The 18,776-nt window shown below is 57.8% G+C and overlaps 2 protein-coding genes across 5 annotated transcripts; both read right to left on the bottom strand.

Annotated features, from left to right (window-relative positions):
* Positions 1 to 940: 940 nt before the first annotated feature.
* On the bottom strand, positions 941 to 8,141 carry LOC121167727 (cadherin-16-like). Of its 4 annotated transcripts, none has more exons than XM_040997301.1 (17): positions 8,097 to 8,141; positions 7,778 to 7,861; positions 7,273 to 7,428; positions 7,063 to 7,201; positions 6,580 to 6,738; positions 5,795 to 5,991; positions 5,080 to 5,202; positions 4,708 to 4,858; positions 4,287 to 4,514; positions 4,116 to 4,192; positions 3,845 to 4,033; positions 3,507 to 3,748; positions 2,972 to 3,105; positions 2,328 to 2,570; positions 2,091 to 2,198; positions 1,772 to 1,888; positions 941 to 1,038 (listed from the first exon to the last, which is right to left on the bottom strand). In XM_040997301.1, the coding sequence occupies exons 1-17, from the start codon at positions 8,139 to 8,141 to the stop codon at positions 941 to 943; spliced, it is 2,490 nt and encodes an 829-aa protein (XP_040853235.1). The 4 variants fall into 4 exon arrangements, with proteins under 4 accessions (XP_040853235.1, XP_040853236.1, XP_040853237.1 ...); XM_040997302.1 differs by having other exon boundaries at positions 2,328 to 2,506; positions 2,974 to 3,105; XM_040997303.1 differs by having other exon boundaries at positions 2,328 to 2,454; positions 2,976 to 3,105.
* Positions 8,142 to 12,235: 4,094 nt separating this feature from the next.
* On the bottom strand, positions 12,236 to 14,546 carry LOC121167730 (GTP-binding protein RAD). Its single transcript, XM_040997308.1, has 4 exons — positions 14,177 to 14,546; positions 13,510 to 13,583; positions 13,172 to 13,376; positions 12,236 to 12,513 (listed from the first exon to the last, which is right to left on the bottom strand). Exons 1-4 carry the CDS (start codon positions 14,544 to 14,546, stop codon positions 12,236 to 12,238), a joined length of 927 nt encoding a protein of 308 aa, XP_040853242.1.
* Positions 14,547 to 18,776: the final 4,230 nt, after the last annotated feature.

The raw sequence follows: 18,776 nt of genomic DNA, 5'->3' as shown, positions 1-18,776 counted from the left end.
CCCACTGGCATGGTCATTAGCAAGCAAGGCAGCCAGACATGCCTCGGAGCTTGCACTGGGGCACCCTGGCCTCCTGCCTAAGCCCCTCCTTAGCCCAATGGGCCTCTGGCCACCCCACCTGTAAGTGACTCACACACAGGGGTGCGACTGCTTACGCATGCTTAGAGAGCTGGACTCACAAGTTTATGCAAAGATGATGTCCAGTAAAGTCCAGAAAGACAACCCTCCTTGGGGCCGGCATAATGGCTCAATCAGCTAATTCTCTACCTGCAAATGCTGGTATCCCGTATGGATGTTGGTTCATGTCCTGGATGCTTCACGTCCCATATAGCTCCCTGCTTGTGGCCCGGGAAAGCAGTGGAAGACAGCCCAGAGCCTTGGGACCCCACACCCGCATGGAAAACCTGGAAGAGGCTCTTGACTTTTGGCTTTAGATCAGCTCAGCTCTGGCTGTTGCAGCTGTGTGGGGAGTGAACCAGCACATCGAAGATCTCTCTTGTACTCTGGCTTGACCATCACCTGCAGGGTTAACCTGTCTCTGGTCACATTCTCTAGGCTCTGGCTCTGGATGGCCAATAAAATGACTCACCTTGCCATGATCCCAAGGTCTCATCAGCAGCCTGCCAAAGGCACCAGTGCCCTTCCCCACGGAGGGTGTCAGTCTCCTTCTGCTTACCCACAGGGCACTCCACAGTAGGAGGTGGGAAAGGCCTGGAGGTGCAAGTGTTTGCACACCCACACAAGCACACAGCCCACAGGACAGGGATACAGAAGTCCTCAGGGGCCCAGCCCAGCCCCCCAAGGCTTTATTAGTGGGCAAACATGCCACTGTCTGCAGTGCTTGCCCATGCACCCCGTATAGTCCATGTTCAGGTGACAGTGCCACCACCAGGGCACAGGGAGGATCTCAGGTGTCAGAGAGGGAGCCAGGAGCCAAGCTTCAGACTGCTGCCTTCAGGGGCACACTGTCTGCCGGCTGGTCCAGGTCCTTCTTCCTTGCCAGTGCCATGTGGGTGAAGATGAGGATGAGGAAGAAGCCTGGGGTGGTGGGGTGGGATGGACCAGAAAGGAAGAATCAGGCTGCAGAAGTTGCTGGAGGGACTCCCTGTTATTGACATGGGTTGAATAAAGAGACGGCATTTCCTGGATAGCACTCCAAGCCCGGGTTGGGGACAGCAGCCCTGTCTGCTTGGCCTGCTGAGTTCTCACTCCTCTGAAGCTCTCCAGCATCAAAGGCCTCTCTATTAGAGGGGGACAGTTTGGTGGCAGTCACCTGGAAACAACTGAGCAGTTCCTCTTGACCTCTGAGAGAAAGACCCATTGTAGATTGTGCTAGAATCCAAGCAAAGAAATCCAGCCAGGGGGTGAAAGCAGTCAGAGGACTGGACAGAGTGGACAGGAGGGGGTGGAGAAGTTGGGCTAGAAAGACCTAGGTTCTGTCCAATTGTGGTTGGGGACACTCGAACAAGTCACTGAACTGCTCTGAGCCTTGTGACCTTGGGATCGACCTCACAGCCCGTGGGGAGGAGTTGGGATAATTTGTGTCCAGTGCCTGGCACAGAACCTGGAATGGCCAGCAAAGGAGTGGACAACAGCACAGACTGCATCTCTAACAGCGATGATGAACATGCCAGCAGGGGCAACGGTAGAATGACCAGGAGAGATAGGACACTTTTTTCCCATACTTGGGGCACCTCAGGGACTGGCGACTCCACTCTGTGGCCCCAACCACCCCTTACCCTCGCCCAGGCAGGAGCCCAGCATCAGTTACCTATGGCAGCCAGGGTGCCCACGAGGATGCCCACGGCCGACACCTTGGTGGGCATGCCCTTCATGCGGCCCACCTTGCGCATGCACTGCCCCTCCGTGTTGCAGCGACATACTACCACTGTGGAGGGGGAGAGTAGAGCACAAATGACGGGCAAGGGCACCCTGGCTGCAGACACACGTGGTGTGTGTGCATCTGCATAGTCACACATGTTCTATACATGTGCCTGGTAGGGCTGTCTGGGTGAGCCTCCATGTACGTACGTCCCCAGCCCCTCCCCATATGTCCCAGGGACAGCCCCCAGGAGCTGCAGGCTACCCACCTGGTACAGAGAACTGCCACACCTGGGTATCATGGCTGACAACGACAGGGACCATGTGCTCACCTGGCTCCACCCAGTGCAGGGCCAGGGTGAGAAAGGCGTGGGAACCTGAGGGGATGGCAGGCAATGACCAGAAAGAGTTGCCAGCCTGGATAGGCTCTCAGGGTGGGGGTGGGAGGCGCTGTGCATCTTGCCTCCCAGCCCCCACACTTCCTCCTCCCTTTCCCCACTGCACACCGTTGAGGGGTCGGAGTCGCCAGTCACGCTGCACCGTAGGATTGGGACCAAGGGCAAAGCTGTAGAGACTGTGCCCAGAAGCCACGTTGGGGTCCTCTCCAGGGCCGCTGACGAGCACGCCCTGGTCCTGGCGGGGCGTGCAGAGGTGCCGGGTGAGCATGGGGCTCAGTGGCATGGCCCGGGCCGGAGGGGCATTCAGGAAGTGGATCACCAGAGCAGCAGAAGCCCTCAACCTTGGTTCCTCTGCGGGTCAGGGTGGGGACAGGGTGAGCACCACCTTGCTGGCCCCCCACTGCCCTTTCCACCCACCTTCCATCCCATTGTCACCCTGTGCCAGCCTCTACGCTTCACTACCTGAACAGCTGCCAGGCCATCTGTACCTTCTGGGACACCAAACCTGCCCCTCCCTCTTCCCCCACTCCTATCATGCCACTTGAGGGCTAAGGGAGAGAGCTGGGAGGGTGGCCAAAGAAAGGAGGCAGAGGCCAAGCCTGCCCAGCTGGGGTTAAGTCCTAGTCCTTTGTTCCTGCCTGGGGTGTGGTAGTCCCAGGCAGTGCCACAGTCCCAAGGAGGAAGCTCTGTTCTGCTCCCAAGTCTGAGCGTCACACTCCCTGCCTGAAGGCCCCACATTTCCCTGGGCCCACCTGCATCCTGGGCCACCACCAGCACTGTGTAGGAGCCCCCAGGCTGGGCGCCCTGCAGTGAGCGGGCTGTGTGCACCTGCCCAGAGACTTTCTGGATACAGAGCCAGCCCTCTGAGTCATTGACCAGGGAGAACCTGAGGAGAGAAGGGGTGTATGTGGGGGGAGGCAAGGAGGCACCAGTACCACGCATGCATGTCAGAAACCCCCAGAGCAGGCCTCAATGTCTCTGTGACTCAGAAAAGCAGTAGAGCCCAAGGTGCCTAGTCCCCCACCTCCAGCTGTAGGACTTGGTGCAACCCTCAGAGCTGGGCATCTGGTGCTCCCTCCAGCTGGGGAGGCAAAAGCTGAGTTCTCTTGGGATCTAAATTTCCCCCTCCAAGCCCTGTCTGGTCCATGCAGTCCTGACAGCCCCCAGGAGTCCCCACCTTAGTATCGGGCCGTAGCTTACAAACTGTTCCAGGCTACAGGAAATGAGGGTTATCCCTGGGCAGCCTGGCAGAGTTGATCCAGGTAAGAGACTGGGTTTTTGGCTCACCTGAGGGCCTTGCTCCAGGCCTCTACGGGCTGGATGGTGAGCAGGAAGGAGCCGGCTGGGGTGTTGACTGGGACATTGGCCTCATAGCTCTCCTGTTCCAACCTGGGCGGTGGCGCTGCCTTCTGCACCAGCACAGTCACGGTGGCCGTGGATGCAGGAGCTGGGCTCGGGCCCACCAGCTCCATCACGTTCCTCACCACCACCACCACTGTGTGGCTTGGAGCGGCCTCATAGCTGAGGTTCTGCAACGGGTGAGGCCAGGGTCACTATGTGGGCTGGGAGTGTGTGTGTGTGTGTGTGTGCACAAGTGTTCCTTTCCCACCCACCTAGTCCCTGACCTTGCGGAGGAGGAGTTGGACATGGTCTGAATCTGGCTCCCAATCCAGACCAAAGGTCCCATCTGCATCCCCTGCCTCAATGGCGAAGTCCATGCGACGGAAGTCAGGCTCAAGATCAGCATCAGTGGCTGTGAGTGTGGCCACCAGAGTCCCGGGCTCCGTGTCCTCAGGGAGGTTTACAGGCCCAATCTGAAGAGATGGGGAAGGTAGAGGACATGCTCCCAACCCCTGGCACCCACCCTGAGGAGGTCACCCCGCCGCCTCAGCTCACCTGGGAAGTGGTGAACTCAGGAGCGTGGTTGTTGACATCTGTGACCTTCACCTCCACCTCACACGTGCTGTTGAGGCCTGAGACAGGAGGGGCCATGTAGATGAGCTTCAGGTTGGAGCAGAGGAGCAGTGGCTGTAGGCAGGGGATAGGGTAGAGGGCCGGGGTACTCACCCTCCTCTGCTCCGGCCAGGTCAATGGCCAGCACCTGCAGAAGGAGGTTCTGGCCAGCCTGGAGTGGGACATCTCCCAGGCTCAGGCTGCCTGAAGCAGGGTCCAGCTGGAAGGCTCTGCCCCTGGCTCCCTCCTCCGGCTCAGGGCTCAGCAGCTGATACACAATGTGGGAATTGGGGGAGCCAGGGGCATCCGCGTCCTCCGCTGACAGCGTGGTCACTACAGTGCCTGCAAGGGGGCACCCACCCTGTGGGCCCGCTGCCCAGTCCAGTGGCCCCGTCCACTGTTGGGCTGCATGGAACTGAAGCTCATGCGTGTTTATCTGGGGAAAGGACATTGACCTGAGGGTCTGGGCTATCTCCTATTCATGCCAGAGGGGTGGACCCCATACTTCTCCACCCCTGCCAGGACCAGGGCCCACCTGGGGGACTGAGCTCAGAGATGCTGATTGGCGGGCCTGGCAGGGGGCAGACAGGTGCGTTATCATTCTCATCCATCACCACCACCTGTAGCTCCAGGGGCTCCGTGTAGTCCTCCCCGTGGGAATTCTGAGCCTGCACCTGGAGCACGTACTGCCGTAGACAGTGGGGAGGGGACGGGGCTTCAGGTCAAGGCCACGGGCAGCTCCAGCCCGGCCCGGCCCAGGAAGGAGCTATTCCTGGTGGCCAGCTTCAATTCTCTTCTAGGCTGACCCCACTGCCTCTGAACCTTCAGGGACTGTGGCACCCCCGAAAGCCAAGCAGGTAGCGACCTAGCATGCCCCACCTGCTGCCTACCTTCCCTCTCAACTCACCTCTGCCTGGACTTCTCGGTCCAACTCGCTGGTCACATAGAGCTTCCCTTCCATGTCCACATCAAAGGGCCCTGGGGGATGGCTCTCCAAGTGGTAGCTCACAGCATCCCCACTCCAGTGGACCTATGAGGGCACAGAAGGAGGGCAGACGAATGAGAGTGCCCCAGACTGAGGACCATGAGCAACCCCCATCATCATTCCCTGTGACCCAGCAGTTCCTGGGTGAGGAGTCTGTGGCCTTGCTACCGTGGGACCCCAGGTGAGGTGCTGTCCTCCCTTAGCCTGCAGTCCATGGGGGGCTCTTCTGTTAGGGGCACTTGTTGGCAAGACCACAGGGGCCTTGCTCTGGCACACGTGTGGACTCTGCCCCAAATGCCTGAATCATCACCAGGTGATTTTATTTCCTGCCCTCTCTGCCTGGGCCTGACCCCAGGGCATTCCCAGAAGAGTCTGAGACATTCCTGACTTAGGTGACAATCCCCAGGCAGCTGCTCATCTTGGAGGAAGAATTGGGCAAGCTTGGCAGGCATCAGAGCTGAGTGTCACATCCACCAGAGGATGGTAGTTGAGAAACCAGAGGATTGGTCCCAGAGCCTTAACCATCCTGCTCATGGTGGGGGAGTGATGGGTCGAGTGGAGGGAGGAGCAGGGCTCAGGTTGGGTTACAGACCTACACCCCAAACAGGCCCGCTGCAGTATCCAGTCACTCACTTACCTGGGCCAGATGGTGTGGGTATGGGACTTTGAGGTTCTCGGCCAGGTGGACCGGCTCTAGGGGCGTCCAGGTGTTCTCCACCACAGAGATCTTTACTGTGGCAGTGGCCTGGTGGCCTGAGGCCTGGTCACCCATGTCTTTGACCTGTACCAAGAGCTGGTAGGAGCCCTCCAGGGCATGGTCTAGGCCAGCGCTCCCTAGAGGAGGGAGAGTGGTTAGCTGGGCAGAAGGCCAAGCGCAATGGCCAGCCTGTGTTTTCAACAAAGTCTCTTGTACCATGTACCACGTACCATGAAAGGAGGAAGGGCTGGAGGGATGGGAAGAGGGAGAGGTGGGAAGGTGGCAGGTTGCTGATTGGATGGATGGGGCAGGTTTGGATATATGGATGGGGGAGTGCTGGGGGAGTGTCAGAGGTGCTGCCTGGAAAGTGGCAGGGGTGAGGGCAGATGTGTGATAGGCAGGCTGACTGATACATGATCTGCTCTTCTCCCCATCTCAACCCCTACCTGGTCTGAGCTCGCCCATCTGGGTCTCTCCTGAGCTCTCCCAGTGACAGCCCAGGCTAACCACCCCACTTCTCCTGCGGTTGTTGCCATGGGGTCACCAGTGTGTGGAGCTGAGGTACTGCCTTCGTCCTCCACCCCCAACTCTCCCCTGGGTGCGCCCTGTCTGTCCCACAGGCTCCTCCCATTTACCCCCAGCCTTCTCTGTCTGTTCAGGTGCCCCCTCTCCGGGCTTTCCGGGTCCCCCTGCACCACCTCCAGTGCACCCAGTTCAGGGCTCACCCTCCCAGCGCAGGGCCAGAGCCCCCAGGCGAGGGTCCAACTGGAACACATCTGAAGAAGGCTGGGCCGGGGTCTGGCTCAGGATGTGGAATCTGAGATCCGAGTTGGCCGTGCCTGGCTCGTCTCCGTCTGAAGCCTCGAGGAAGAGGAAGGGAACACCTGGTTTGTGGGAAGAAGGGAGACCATGAGGGCTGGAGGTGAGGGTAGAGTCTTCAGGCCTCTCCTCTGTCTCTCCCTTGCAAGTCTTTTGTAGGCTGTCAGATCTAGCTTGGTGCTAAGCATCTCTCTGGAGGTGAGCCATAGCTTTTCACCCCACTTTACTGCTGAGCAAACTGAGACCAAGAGTAGATGGGGCCACATGGCACAGAAATCAGAGGAAACAGCCAGGACCCCCACTGCCCCATCACCATGCCAACTGACTCTTGGCTGTCTGTCATCCCTTCAGCTCCTCCCGGTCCTCCCTCAGCTTCCCTGGCCACTTACCAGGCCTGGTGCCCTGGCTCAACTGAGCTGCATAGCTGGCCTGGGAGAACCGGGGCACCTGGTCATTCTCATCCTTCACACGCACTGTCACAGGCTGTGGACCCCACAGGACACGCCTATCCTCAGCCTCCAGGGTCACCTGGTGGAGCAGGGCAGTCAGTGCCCAGCCCTGCTTTCCCTATGGCTCCCAGTGCCCAGACCCATCCCTACCTGCAGTCGGTACTCTGCCTGCTCCTCTCGGTCCAGGACCCTGGTCACCAGCAGGAAACCAGACTCGGCCTCCACCGCAAAGGGGCTTTCAGCTGCCACACCCAGATCAGCTGCCAGCATGATCTGCCCTCCAACTTCCATGTGAGGCAGTGGCAACTGGGGGTAGAGGATCAGAGGGAAGGCAGAAGATCCTGGGCCTGGGTTGGGAGGCCTCCTGAACCCGTTGCCCCCTGCCCCATGGTAGGTTTGGAGAGACTGAGTGTCAGGGAGATTTCATAGCCATTAAGCAGCAGGCTTGCACCTGCTACTCTGGCTGCTCCTTCTGGTTCTTTCAAAAGCCAGGAACATTGCCATCAAGAGACTTCCCGCTCACCCAGTAAAGCCTTGGGCTTAACTCCTGCCAGTCACACACACTTTGAGAGACACTCCGCACCAAGCAGGATCGGCCAGCTAGCCAGAGCCAGAAGGGGCAAAGGGTATAGGAGGCAGGGGACAAGGTGCTCACCTTGGCCAGATACAAAGGCAGATTGCCTCCGTAGTTCTCTGGGACTTCCAAATGTAGCTCAGCGGGCGGGACCTCCGGGGCAGCCTGTGCAGGGTCAGCAGGGTTTTTCTTCCTGCCTGACCTCCCTGGGCCTAGTCCCATACTTGAGCCTTTGACCCTCTGAGACCACAGCAGGGGCCACAGCCCATGCTTCCCACATTGCTCCAGTGGTCAGTGTGATTTCCTGGAAGGTAAGGTGTCGGGGGGCAAGGGGCCCTTCTTCCTGTCCCCCTCCCCTCCAAGGCCAGGACCTGAAGGAAGGAGACAGAGCCCAGCTCACCTGGGGGACAGAGAGGCAAAGCAGCCACAACCAGGCCAGGACCATGGTCGGGACAGTCCTGAAAGACAGGGCAGTCAGGTTCCAGTCCAGGGTAGAAGAGGTGGGGGTTCCGTCCTATTGGCACAGCCAGAGGGGGCCTCACTGTGGACTGGCGCCAGGTCCTAGGGCTTGCTCGCAGTCTCTACAGCCCCAGGCCCAGCCTCTCTGTGCCTCAGCCCTCCCCCCACAAGGTTTCTTACAGCCACCAGCTTGATACCCCCAGAGGCTACTTCCCAGCAGCCCCAGCTCAACCTGTAACTTCCAGTTACAGGCAAGTCCCGAAGGGCGGGCAAAGCCTGGCCAAGGTCATGGAGGACTTCAGTACAGGAGAGGTCCTCTGGCTGCAGCAGGCTTGTGGCTTGGGGTCTCTGGGGCGGTGCCACCTCCCCCTGCCACCCCTTAGACATGGAGTTACACCCCAGCAGGTGGAGAGTACTCAGAGAAGGATCCCCAGGAATTCTTCCCAGACCACAGGAATCCAGGGCTGTGTCTCTTTCTCCCTTGCCCCATCCCATCCCTGAACTCAGCCCTCCCCACCATCCCTGTCTCCACTGTCAGCCCCTCACCCACGAGTGCCAATGGCTGGCTTCTTCAGTCCAACTGCCAGGAGAGAGGGCTCCTTCTCCAGGGAGCTTGGGCCAGGCCAGGCCAGGCCAGGTGGGGTTTGCCTAGGCGGACACTTGAGCAGGTAGGCGGTCTGGCCACACTAGCTCATGGGTGGAAAAATGCCACTGGGCCCACGGCAGCAGGCCAGGCTCCACCTCCCACCCCCAGTTATTCATTGACCCTGGAAAGCTAGGCACTGCTGCCCAGCATCCGTGACTGCCAGCCCCAGGAGGCGGGCAACCACGGACCCCGACACAGCCCAGTGGGTGCTCCTTGGCCTTCAGGTTCGGCTATGACTTTGCAGCTTCAGATTCCATCCGACGTCTCTACTGTGCACTGGACCCCCCACAGTTTGACTGCTCTGTGCCTTTTACCTGGAATACCCCTCTAGCTCCCTCACCTGCTTACATCTCGAGGGATCCCTTTCTGCGGCCCGTTTCCTGCCCCTTCTCACACACACCATGTGTTCCCTCCCTCTACACACACAACATCACTCCTATCATTTCCATTAGATTAAGAACCTCTCTGGCATAGGACTTGAGGACCCAGCAGTGGCCTGGCTCTCATCCTGTCTTGGCGTTATCCCCCTGTGGGACTAGTGGGTGGGCTGGGGGTATGATCCATCTTACGCTTCCAAGAAGAGACACATGAGCCAGCTCAGGTGACCTTGAGTGAGTTGCAGGGCTGCCCAGGGGCCCTCCCCTCATTGGACCCGAGGAAGCTCTTGGGGCTGGGAGCCAGTTCAAGGGCAGCAGGTGGAATGCTCTGGTCCCTCCCCTTCCTTGGAACTTCCCAGGGTTGTCCCCGGTCCTTCACACTGTGTGTCTGAGAGGACTCCAGGTTCAGACATTCCTTTATTAGTTCTAGGCGTCCACTTCCTGGGCCTCTGTGAGCTGCCTGGAGCCTTGACCGCAGCTCATTCCATAGTAGGAGGAGCTGTAACTGTTTCTCCATCAGAGGCCCAGAGGCCAGTTCCCCCTAGCTGTCTCAGCTGCCTTGGTCACCCCGGTGGCCTGGCTGGGGCAGTGCCACGGCAGGGTTGGCAAGGAGCTCAGTACCTCTGCTGGGCTCCCAAGGTGCTCCGGGTGCTGTTTGGAGTGCGCATCTATTGAACCGCACCTACTCACACGCTGAGCAGAGAGGCTCAGGGGTTGGCCAAGAGTCACACAGCCAATGGAATATCAAGCCAGAAAGGGCTGGAGACCTTGTCCCTGCTCTGAGAGAATCATCCCTTCCACCTGCCTCCAGGTGTGCTGGGGTGGAGGCAGCTGCAACCACCCTGAGGGGAGGTGGGTGGGTGAGATTCAGAGCTGCCCCTGATACACACACACACACACACACACACGGAGGGATAGCCCTTATTTCTCCTCTTAGCTGATACATAATCTATAATTAGTTGTGAGGATTTTCAGGGGATTGCAGGATGAACAAACTAGATTCATGAAGATATGTCTTCATCTTAGTCTGTCCCATGCTGCCTCTGGTCTTGGAGATGGGCAGACCTCACTCAGGTACTTCCCGCCCATTATTGAATGGGATTCCTCACCTCCCAAAACCACTTACAGGAGCCTCTCCCCCATTATCCTTGGGGGATTTGTTCCGAGACCCTTTGTGGGTGGTTACCAGACCATGGAGAGAACTGACCCCTACAAATACTGCATGTTTTCCCAGTCACATGGATCTCAGCACATTTTCGCTTAAAGGAAACCCTTTAGTGTTCCTCTTTGGCACATATAAGCTGCCAGCATGACCCGCTGGAGCTGTGGGGTCACCATGCAGGAAGATAAGGGTGGCAGGAACACAGGCACTATTTGATCAAGCCAGGATATGGTGAGAATTACCAGGAGGGTAGCAGATACAGTGTGGACCCACTGTATACAGGGATGAGTCATGTTTTGGGAGGGACATAAACCTCATCACATGACTCAGAATAGCTCTCCACTTACTACAACTTCTGAGTGATTTCTGGAATTTTCCAGGTAATATTTTTGGATTATGGTCAGCCACGGGTAACTGAATGCATGGAAAATGAAATCACAGATCAGGGAGAATTACTGCGGATCAGCTCCCATACAGGCACCTGGTGCTGGGGAGATGGGCCCTCCTGCCATGTGCACACAGGCACGCCCTTGCACAGATCTGCCTCAGCTGTGGGATGGAATGGCTGAGGTCAGGATGCCCTGGCTTTGCACTCCCAGTGATGAGAAAGGAAGAAGGCTGCCCTGTATGGACGTCTCCAACGTCCTGCCCATTCTTTAGCATCTAGGGTAGATGCACCAGCCCTGTAGCCACAGCTAGGGCGCCTAGCTGGTTAGAAGACCCAGGGCGAGAGCAACCTCAGTTTCCCTGCTATGGATGTGCTGAATTCTAAAAATATTATTGTTGTATTTTAATTTGAAAGGCAGATTTACAGAGAGCAGACAGAAGGCTCTTCCATCTGCCGGTTCACTCCTTAAGTGGCCACAATGGCCAGAGCTGAGCTGATCTGAAGCCAGGAGCTTCTTCAGGGTCTCCATGTGGGTGCACAGGCCTAAGGATTGGAGCTATTATCCATCGCTTTATCAGGCACCTTATCAGGGAGTTGGACTGGAAGTAGAGAAGCCGGGACATAAATCAGCACCTATGTGTAATGCCAGCGCCAAGCGCAGAGGATTAGCCTTGTTATGGGGGAGCCAGGAGTGGAATGGGGTCTTCAGCCACCCACCCTCAGCTGACTGGTATGTGTTGAATTTTAAATACCCCTTGTAGTTCCTTTGGCAGGGCTAGATTCCCAAGTGACTGCACTAGCTTTCCGTGGTCCACAGGTCAGAAGTTTTAAATACCCCTTGTAGTTCCTTTGAACCCTCAATCAACTGGGATACATCAGACCTAAGTAAGGGAGGACCCGGTTGACAGGGACAGGGAGGGGCTGTGTGTCTTCCTGCTTCTTGGATCCCATGTTGACCCATGCCCTACCCCATCCCAACCCAGGTCCAGCTGACTGTATCTGGATCCAAATATGAGGGTATTCAAGGCCACACACGAGTATAGGGGCAACGAGCCTCTTCATCTCCCCATTTCCTGTTCCTGAAGGCCCTGGTCAGAAGGAAACACAGAATCAACAGCCCTGACATATCAGGAAATAATCTTTATTATATATATATACACATATATATAAAAACACAACCTCTGCATGTAAACAAATAGCCAGTACACCCAACTGCCTCCCGCCATGGGTGGGAGGAAGGCACCCACACGTGTGGCTGCCCAGGATGCACGTGGGCCCGCACGTGCCTGTCGGTGGGCCCAGCCCTCACTGCCACTGGGAACTGCCTCCCAGGGCAGCACTGTGTGTCTGTCCATGCCATGAGGCAGGTGGTATTCTGTTGGCAGGTCTAGGGCGGGGTGTGGGGGTCTAGAATCTCAGCCAGTCCTGAGGCATTTAGGGTGGCAGGCTGGGCCAGCCCACCCAAACTGTCCATCCATCTGCCCACTGCAGTGAGAGCCCAGGGCACCTAGAGAACTGAGAGGTCGTGGCAGGACTTGGACTTGGCACGGAAGGCCATCTTGCGGCTGTTGCGTGCCACGATGCGGCCCAGGAAGCGCTTAGCCTTCTTGCCGAGGCTCTCCCGCCGCCGAGTGCCCGCCTGCCGCCGGGCATTGGCCTCCTTGCTGTCCCTGCGCAGCCGGATCTGACGTACGATGCCCTCAAATAGTGCCTGGACATTGTGATGCAGCGCTGCTGATGTCTCGATGAACTTGCAGTCGAAGACCACAGCGCAGGCTCTGCCCTCTGGTGTGGGACGGGGCAGCACATGCCAGTTAGCAGAGGGTGGATAGCTGAGAAGCCTGTTCCACCCCTGGCTCACCCCACAGCTCCTCCTTGGGAGTGTAAGTCCCCAGAGACAGAGAACACACAGACCCAGGCTGAGGATCACCCCACAAACAGAGCATGCCCGGATTTTAGGAGTTCCCAAAAGGAGGTGAATTTGCTGAAATAACCCCAAGGGTAATATTTAAAGGGAAAGACAGCAGCTGTCCACACAGAAAATGACCACAAGGTCAGATCATTGAGCGTGATGGACTGGGGGCTGGGGTAACATTGCCCAAGCTGCCAATGAGGAGGAAGCCAGGCCCTGCTGGACTCCTCTAAGGGTCTTGTCCTGGGGACTACAGAGCCCAAGAGGGAAGGGTCCTTCCCAGGGCCACGCCCACTCCAGGAATGGGTCTGGAGTCCAAACTCCAAACTGTATTCCCTTCTGAACATTCACAGCCCATCCGCCGAGGTCAGGGCCAAGTTTAACTCTTGCCCTAGTCCTGTCAGGCTTTGGGCAGCCCTGTAGACAGGCAGCAGCCTCTGACGCTCCCCAGCGACCCAGGTGGAGCCTAGATGGCCTGGACCACCGCTCGTGACTGGACTTGCCTCCCGCTCGGGCCCACTGTCGACTCACCATCCACGGAGACCTCCCGTGAGCGCACCAGATCGCTCTTGTTGCCCACAAGGATGATGGGCACATCATCTGTCTGCCGTGCCCGCCTCAGCTGGACCCGCAGCTCCGAAGCCTTCTCAAAGCTGCCCTTGTCAGTCACTGAGTACACGATGACGTAGGCATCTCCCATGGTCATGCAGTGGCCAGGCAGCCAGTGGCCCCCATCCTGGATAACATACACACATGTTCACACATGGCTCCCAAAGGCCTTCACACTTTTGGGTGTGAAGAACCTGGTCCTCCACCGAGCCCCTGTGCCATCCTCCTGCCCTGGCCCCGCATCTCAGCCTGTGTCCTACCTGCTCCCAAATGTCATAGACAATGAGCGATGCCTCTTCTCCGTCTACGGTGATGGAGCGATCGTAGGTGTGCCCTGAGACAGAAGTTACAGCCAAGTTACCACCTGACTCTCAAAAGCTCCCAGCTGGGGGTGAGGCTGGTTGGGTGGGTCCTGCTAAGAGCCCCTCAATCCTTCTCTCCCACCTGAAAGTGGCTACTATAGTGACTGCAAAAGTGACAGGGTTGGGAGCTGAGGATGGAGAGGGCATGGCATACCAGAGCTCCCCCTGACCTGTCCCCAAGCTGGCAATGTCCTGGCGGGGAGGTCACTCCAGCACAGCCTGCGCTGCTGCCTCCACTTCCACTCTCCCCACCCCTTCTCTATTGGCTCGGACCACAGAAGACTGAGTTGGAATGGCAACTATCACCCCTCTCCCCGGGGGCGGAGGCTACCAAGGACCTCCTAGAAACTCCCTCTGGTTTTCTGCCTGGCCAGGAGGGCTGTCCTATCCCTGGCCACAGAGCTGTGTCACCCTTCCTCTGGAATTTCTCCCCCTGCCTTCTTGAAAGGGATTGGGCAGGGTACAGAGGCACGATTCCGAAGGCGGTCTTGACTATGTCCATGCTCCCAAGCTCCCTTCTCCTTGACCCTGCGATTCCCCTCACCTGGTATTCCCATCCCCTCACCTGCGGCCTCTACATCAGGCCCGTCTTCCACACCGCCGAAGATGCGCGCCAGAGCGCTCTTGCCCACACCGGGCGCCCCCAGCAGCAGCACCTTGTACACACTGTCGTCGGAGCCGCTGCCCCCCGAGCTGAGAGAGTCCGAAGAGCCCTCGGGCCAGTCCAGCCTCGGACCCTGGGTGGGGGTGCTGGCCGCAGTGGCCGCCAGGGCGCCGGGCGCCAGCGCCGCCTGCAGGTCCCGCTCGTCCACCGGCATGCTCCGGCGGTGCAGCGGCGGCGCGGGGCCCCAGGGCGTGCTGCCCCGACGGCGCTCGCGCTCCCGGCCGCCGCCGCGGCTACCGCCCGCTCCGCTGCTGCCGCCGTTCAGAGTCATCGCGTCTGACGCCGTCTGGGGGATCGAGACCCGGGGTCGCAGTATTAGCCGTTGGGGGAAGACGCATCCGGGGCACCCCTGCCACGTATGAGCCTTGGGGTGAGGGCGAGAATCCGCCACAGCACCTTAGGAGCCACGAGGGTCCTGGCGCCCTAACCTGTATGTAAACCACCCGCAATTCCGCCAGGACACTCACCCGCTCGTTCACACTAACCAGACCGGGATCCAGGCTCGGATGCAACCCAGCTCTCAGACCTGAGCTCGGACACTCAGCCTAACAGTTCCTGCAACCGCCTTCTTCTTGGCTCGTACTGGCTCTGGGCACCGGAGACGCCTATTTAAGCCTCCACCCCCCCCTCCTCCGCTCCCGGCCCACGCAGCTGCGGGGGCTGACGTGTCCACTCCCACCCCCGGGGAATCCCCACCCTCCTCCTCTGGGGACCTCACACGCTCAGAACGCCCCCTCCGCCCGCCCCCGCCCTCCAGGGGCGGGGCAGGGAGCTGTCTGGGGCCTCCAGTGTCCTCTGTGATTGTTTGGGTGTTTGAGAGTGGGGAAAGGGGTAGATGGAGGAGGGGCAAGGAGGAGGAGTATAGGGGAGTGGGCGATGGGAGGGGTGCGCGGCGGGGTAACCTGGACCAGCCAAGTGGGGCAGTTTCTCACTGGGGAAGGATAAGGTCTGGCACATTAAGAGTGAATTTTCCTTCCCTTCCCCCTCACTCTGGCCTGTGGTCCCAGCCAGTTGAAAGTTGAAGGCTTCACGGAGATTCTCCCCTTGTCTGTCCGCATACTCACCCCCCACAGACCCAGAGCTGAGCTAGCTGTGCCACCAAGTCCCAGCCACTCTGCTTCCTGTCCTGGGGAGATGAAGATCCTCCCTAATGAGGCTGCCTTTCAGGATGAGTTCAGGGTCACCCCGGGAGCTGCTGGCTGTGAGCAGAGTAAGGTATGGTGTGGCCATATTGTGCAGGTGCATGCTAAAATCCTGGGCAGGAGACCTTGGCCCCTCCGGGAACTCAGCTTCTACCCTTCCTCCCAGCAGCCACCCAATAGCTGCCAGCAACTCTGCTAAAAATATCTGCCCCTGGCTGTGACCCTGCTCCTGATCATCCTGCTCCTGGGCTGGAGGCTGCCCAGCATTGGGGAAATCCGGGTACATGGGTGTGGGATGCCAGCTGGAGCCTGCCACTTCAGTCTTTAAGGTCTCCATCTCACCAGCCCCTGGGGGTGGGGATGGAGAGCCTGCTGTCCAGGGCATAGTCAGGACCTGGACATTCCAGTTCCTACCCAGCAGGATGTAAATAGGGTCAAGGAGTGGGATGCCACCACTGCCCAGAATCCCTCTCCCATGAGGCCTAGGATGGGTACCAGGGCATGGAGGGCAGAGGTGATGAGGACGGCTTTGGTTTCCAGCCCAGCTGAATCCTTTCTCTCCCAGCCTCAGCATGCTCAGCTATTCACTGGGCATCAGGATCTGCTCATTGCAGCAGGGTGCTCATCTCTGGGGTAAGGACTGGGACAGACAAGCTGTGAATCGACAGGAAGCTATCAGATTCTGATGTTGGTGATGAGTATGCTGAGAGTGGGAAGGCACCCTATAGGGAAGATAGACCCTGGTGAGCTGTCACAGGTTGTCATGGAGACCTGGTCAATGTCTGGCTGTTACGTCAGTTTCCTTAGCAACACCTAAGATGGCCTTGGAGCGAGGATGGTCTGGTTAGGTAAGGTCACAGGGCTCATGCAGGGCTGTCTTATTCATGTGGTCCCCAAGATAGTTCATGGGTGGGCTGAGATGGGGCCTGCCCAATTGTGTTCTCCCTGGGGCTGGGGGACCTGGAAGCCTGGGGGAGCAACCCCCCCTTCCCCCCGCTGCTTCTGGCTTCCTGGATGAAGTCCCGTGGGAAGGAAGAATCACAGCTCAGCCACCTGTCAGATGTCAGAAATCTGAAGCGCCAGCACGCACCACTTCCCATCAGGCATCCAGGCTGCCCCCTCCCCCACCAACACCCGCAGCTGTGCTGCTGGAAAGGGCTCTGGGGTGTCCAACAGAGGATAGTGGAATGGGTTGCTGTGGCCTTCCCAACAAGGGGACGGGGTGGGGATTCCCCTCAAGTAACCTGAGCCCTAGCAGTGTTTCTTCATCGCCAAGGGAACTGTGTCCACAAAGGCCCAATCAGGCCCTGGGCACTTGGATGCTGGCCCCAAGAGGCCAGAGATGCTTCCTATGATCCTATGTGTGACCAGGGACCTCAGGATCAACACCAGGACATGACCTTGAGATACCCCCACTCTCTCCCCCTAGGTCTTTCCATCTGTCTGAACTGGACTTGGATGCTCTTGAAGAATTGTCTGGTCTTACTAGTAGGAGGATGGTGTGAGCGCTAAACCACAGCCCTGCCCCCTGTACCACTGTCCATCCATCCTGACCGAGGTCAGTTACCTCTCGGGTCAAAGCCTTGTTACAGGACATCCGTAATGAGAGATACAAGAGAAAAGTACATCTCAATGAGAGTATTTGCATTACCACCAATGGGGCAGGTGCAGGCCATGGGAACAAGACAATTGCTTCTCCATCCCCACCTGTGAGCTTCCACATGCTCTCCCTCGCTGTGGACATAGGAACTATCCCTCATCTTACCACAGCGCCTATACCTGGCCCTTTGCCGTAAGGATCAATTCATTCATTAATCCTAAACACCTACTGTATTACACCAGCCCTGGGCTGGGGTGCTAGAACAGGATGATGTATGAAAACAGACCGAGTTGAACGTGTCCCTACAGGTCATCTAATCCTGAGTTTGATCTCATTTAGCTGTGATGTGCTATTCCCACTTTATAGACACGGCAGCGAAGGCAAAGGGTTCACAGGCCAGAAACAGCTATCAGACACACCGGCATAGGGTTACAAGGAGTTTAAACTCCTCCATTCGACTGTTCCCCTCAGACAGCAACTGAGGTTCCAGAAAGTTCCCTGGGTGCTGGCCCAGTATGCACAGATGGTGTCCCTACAGGCAGCCAAGGGGCCAGGCACAGATGAGTCAAGCAGACTATGTGATATACCAGCTGTGGCATGAGCAGATTGGTGGCCCCCACTCCCCGCAGCCTGGCTGCCAGGAGGGCCATCGGGATGACTCAGCAACACCTGCCTCCCCCTGACCCGTCTCTCCCCCAGGCTCCCTGAGCTGCACAGACACCATGGCAACCTCCTAGAGGCAGGGGCTGTGAGGGCAGAGGTGCGTGTGTGATGAAGCCTAGGGAATGCTCCCTGGGCCTGGTTGCCCAGGCTGCCTCCTCACCTATGGAAATGGGGAAACTCTGGGAGCATCCCCGCCTCCAGGTCAGCCCAGACCTCTTTTAATCCCTTACAGGGCATTGCAAGGGATTGCCATGTCTGTGCCCCCATCACACAAGCAGAAACTCTGAGCAACAGAGGCCTCTCTGATCTTGGGGAGTCAGATCCAGAAGATTCTCTTGGCCTTTAGGTGTGCAAGCCACTGGTTCCTAAGAGCCAGCTGGGATGACAGAGCTGGATGTGAGCACAGCCCGTCTAAAGAGGCAACAGCGCCCCCTGCCAGCCGAGCTAAAGCGGCAAAGCTGCTTCCATGCTTTTCAAATGGAAGTCTTGAGAAGTAAGGAATGTATTCTAGAAACATCCCTCATCTGCAAATTGGGGATTAAAAAAAAAGACCAGTAACCTGTGGACAGATGTTTGGTGCATTGGTTGGGGCATCCACATCCTGTATTAGAGCACCCAGTATTGAGTTCAAGCTTCCTGAAAATGCTCACCGTGGGAGGCAGCAGGTGGTAGCGGAAGTCCTTGCGACACACATGGGAGACCAGCACTGACTCTCAGGCTCTTGGCTGCAGCCCAGCCCAGCCCTGGCTGTTGTTGGCATTTGGGGAGTGAAATGGTGGACAGAGGATCTCTCTCTCTCTGCCTTTAAAGTTTTTGTTTGTTTTTTTCTTAAGGAGAAAGACCATCACCCAGCACACAGAGCTGGGCGGAGAAGTGACTGACAGATGGTAAATACAAAGGCCGTGGCCAATTCCTGCTCTGAGGACTCACAATCTGTGTCACCAGCAAGATCGCAAGAACAAATATGCCAAGTGCACAGGCTTGTTGCTGAGGCTTCTTGAGGTCACTGTCCACACTCAGTAAGGGGATGGAGGCAAGGTTTTGTTTTTGTTTTTATTTGAAAGCCAGAGTTAGAGAAGAAAAAACAGGGAGGTCT

Source organism: Ochotona curzoniae, unplaced genomic scaffold, assembly GCF_017591425.1.
Source record: "Ochotona curzoniae isolate NIBS_2020 unplaced genomic scaffold, NIBS_Ocur_1.0 patch423, whole genome shotgun sequence".
Lineage (NCBI taxonomy): Eukaryota > Metazoa > Chordata > Mammalia > Lagomorpha > Ochotonidae > Ochotona > Ochotona curzoniae.
Note: the sequence above shows the minus strand (reverse complement) of the source record. Positions and strands in the feature narration are given on the sequence as shown.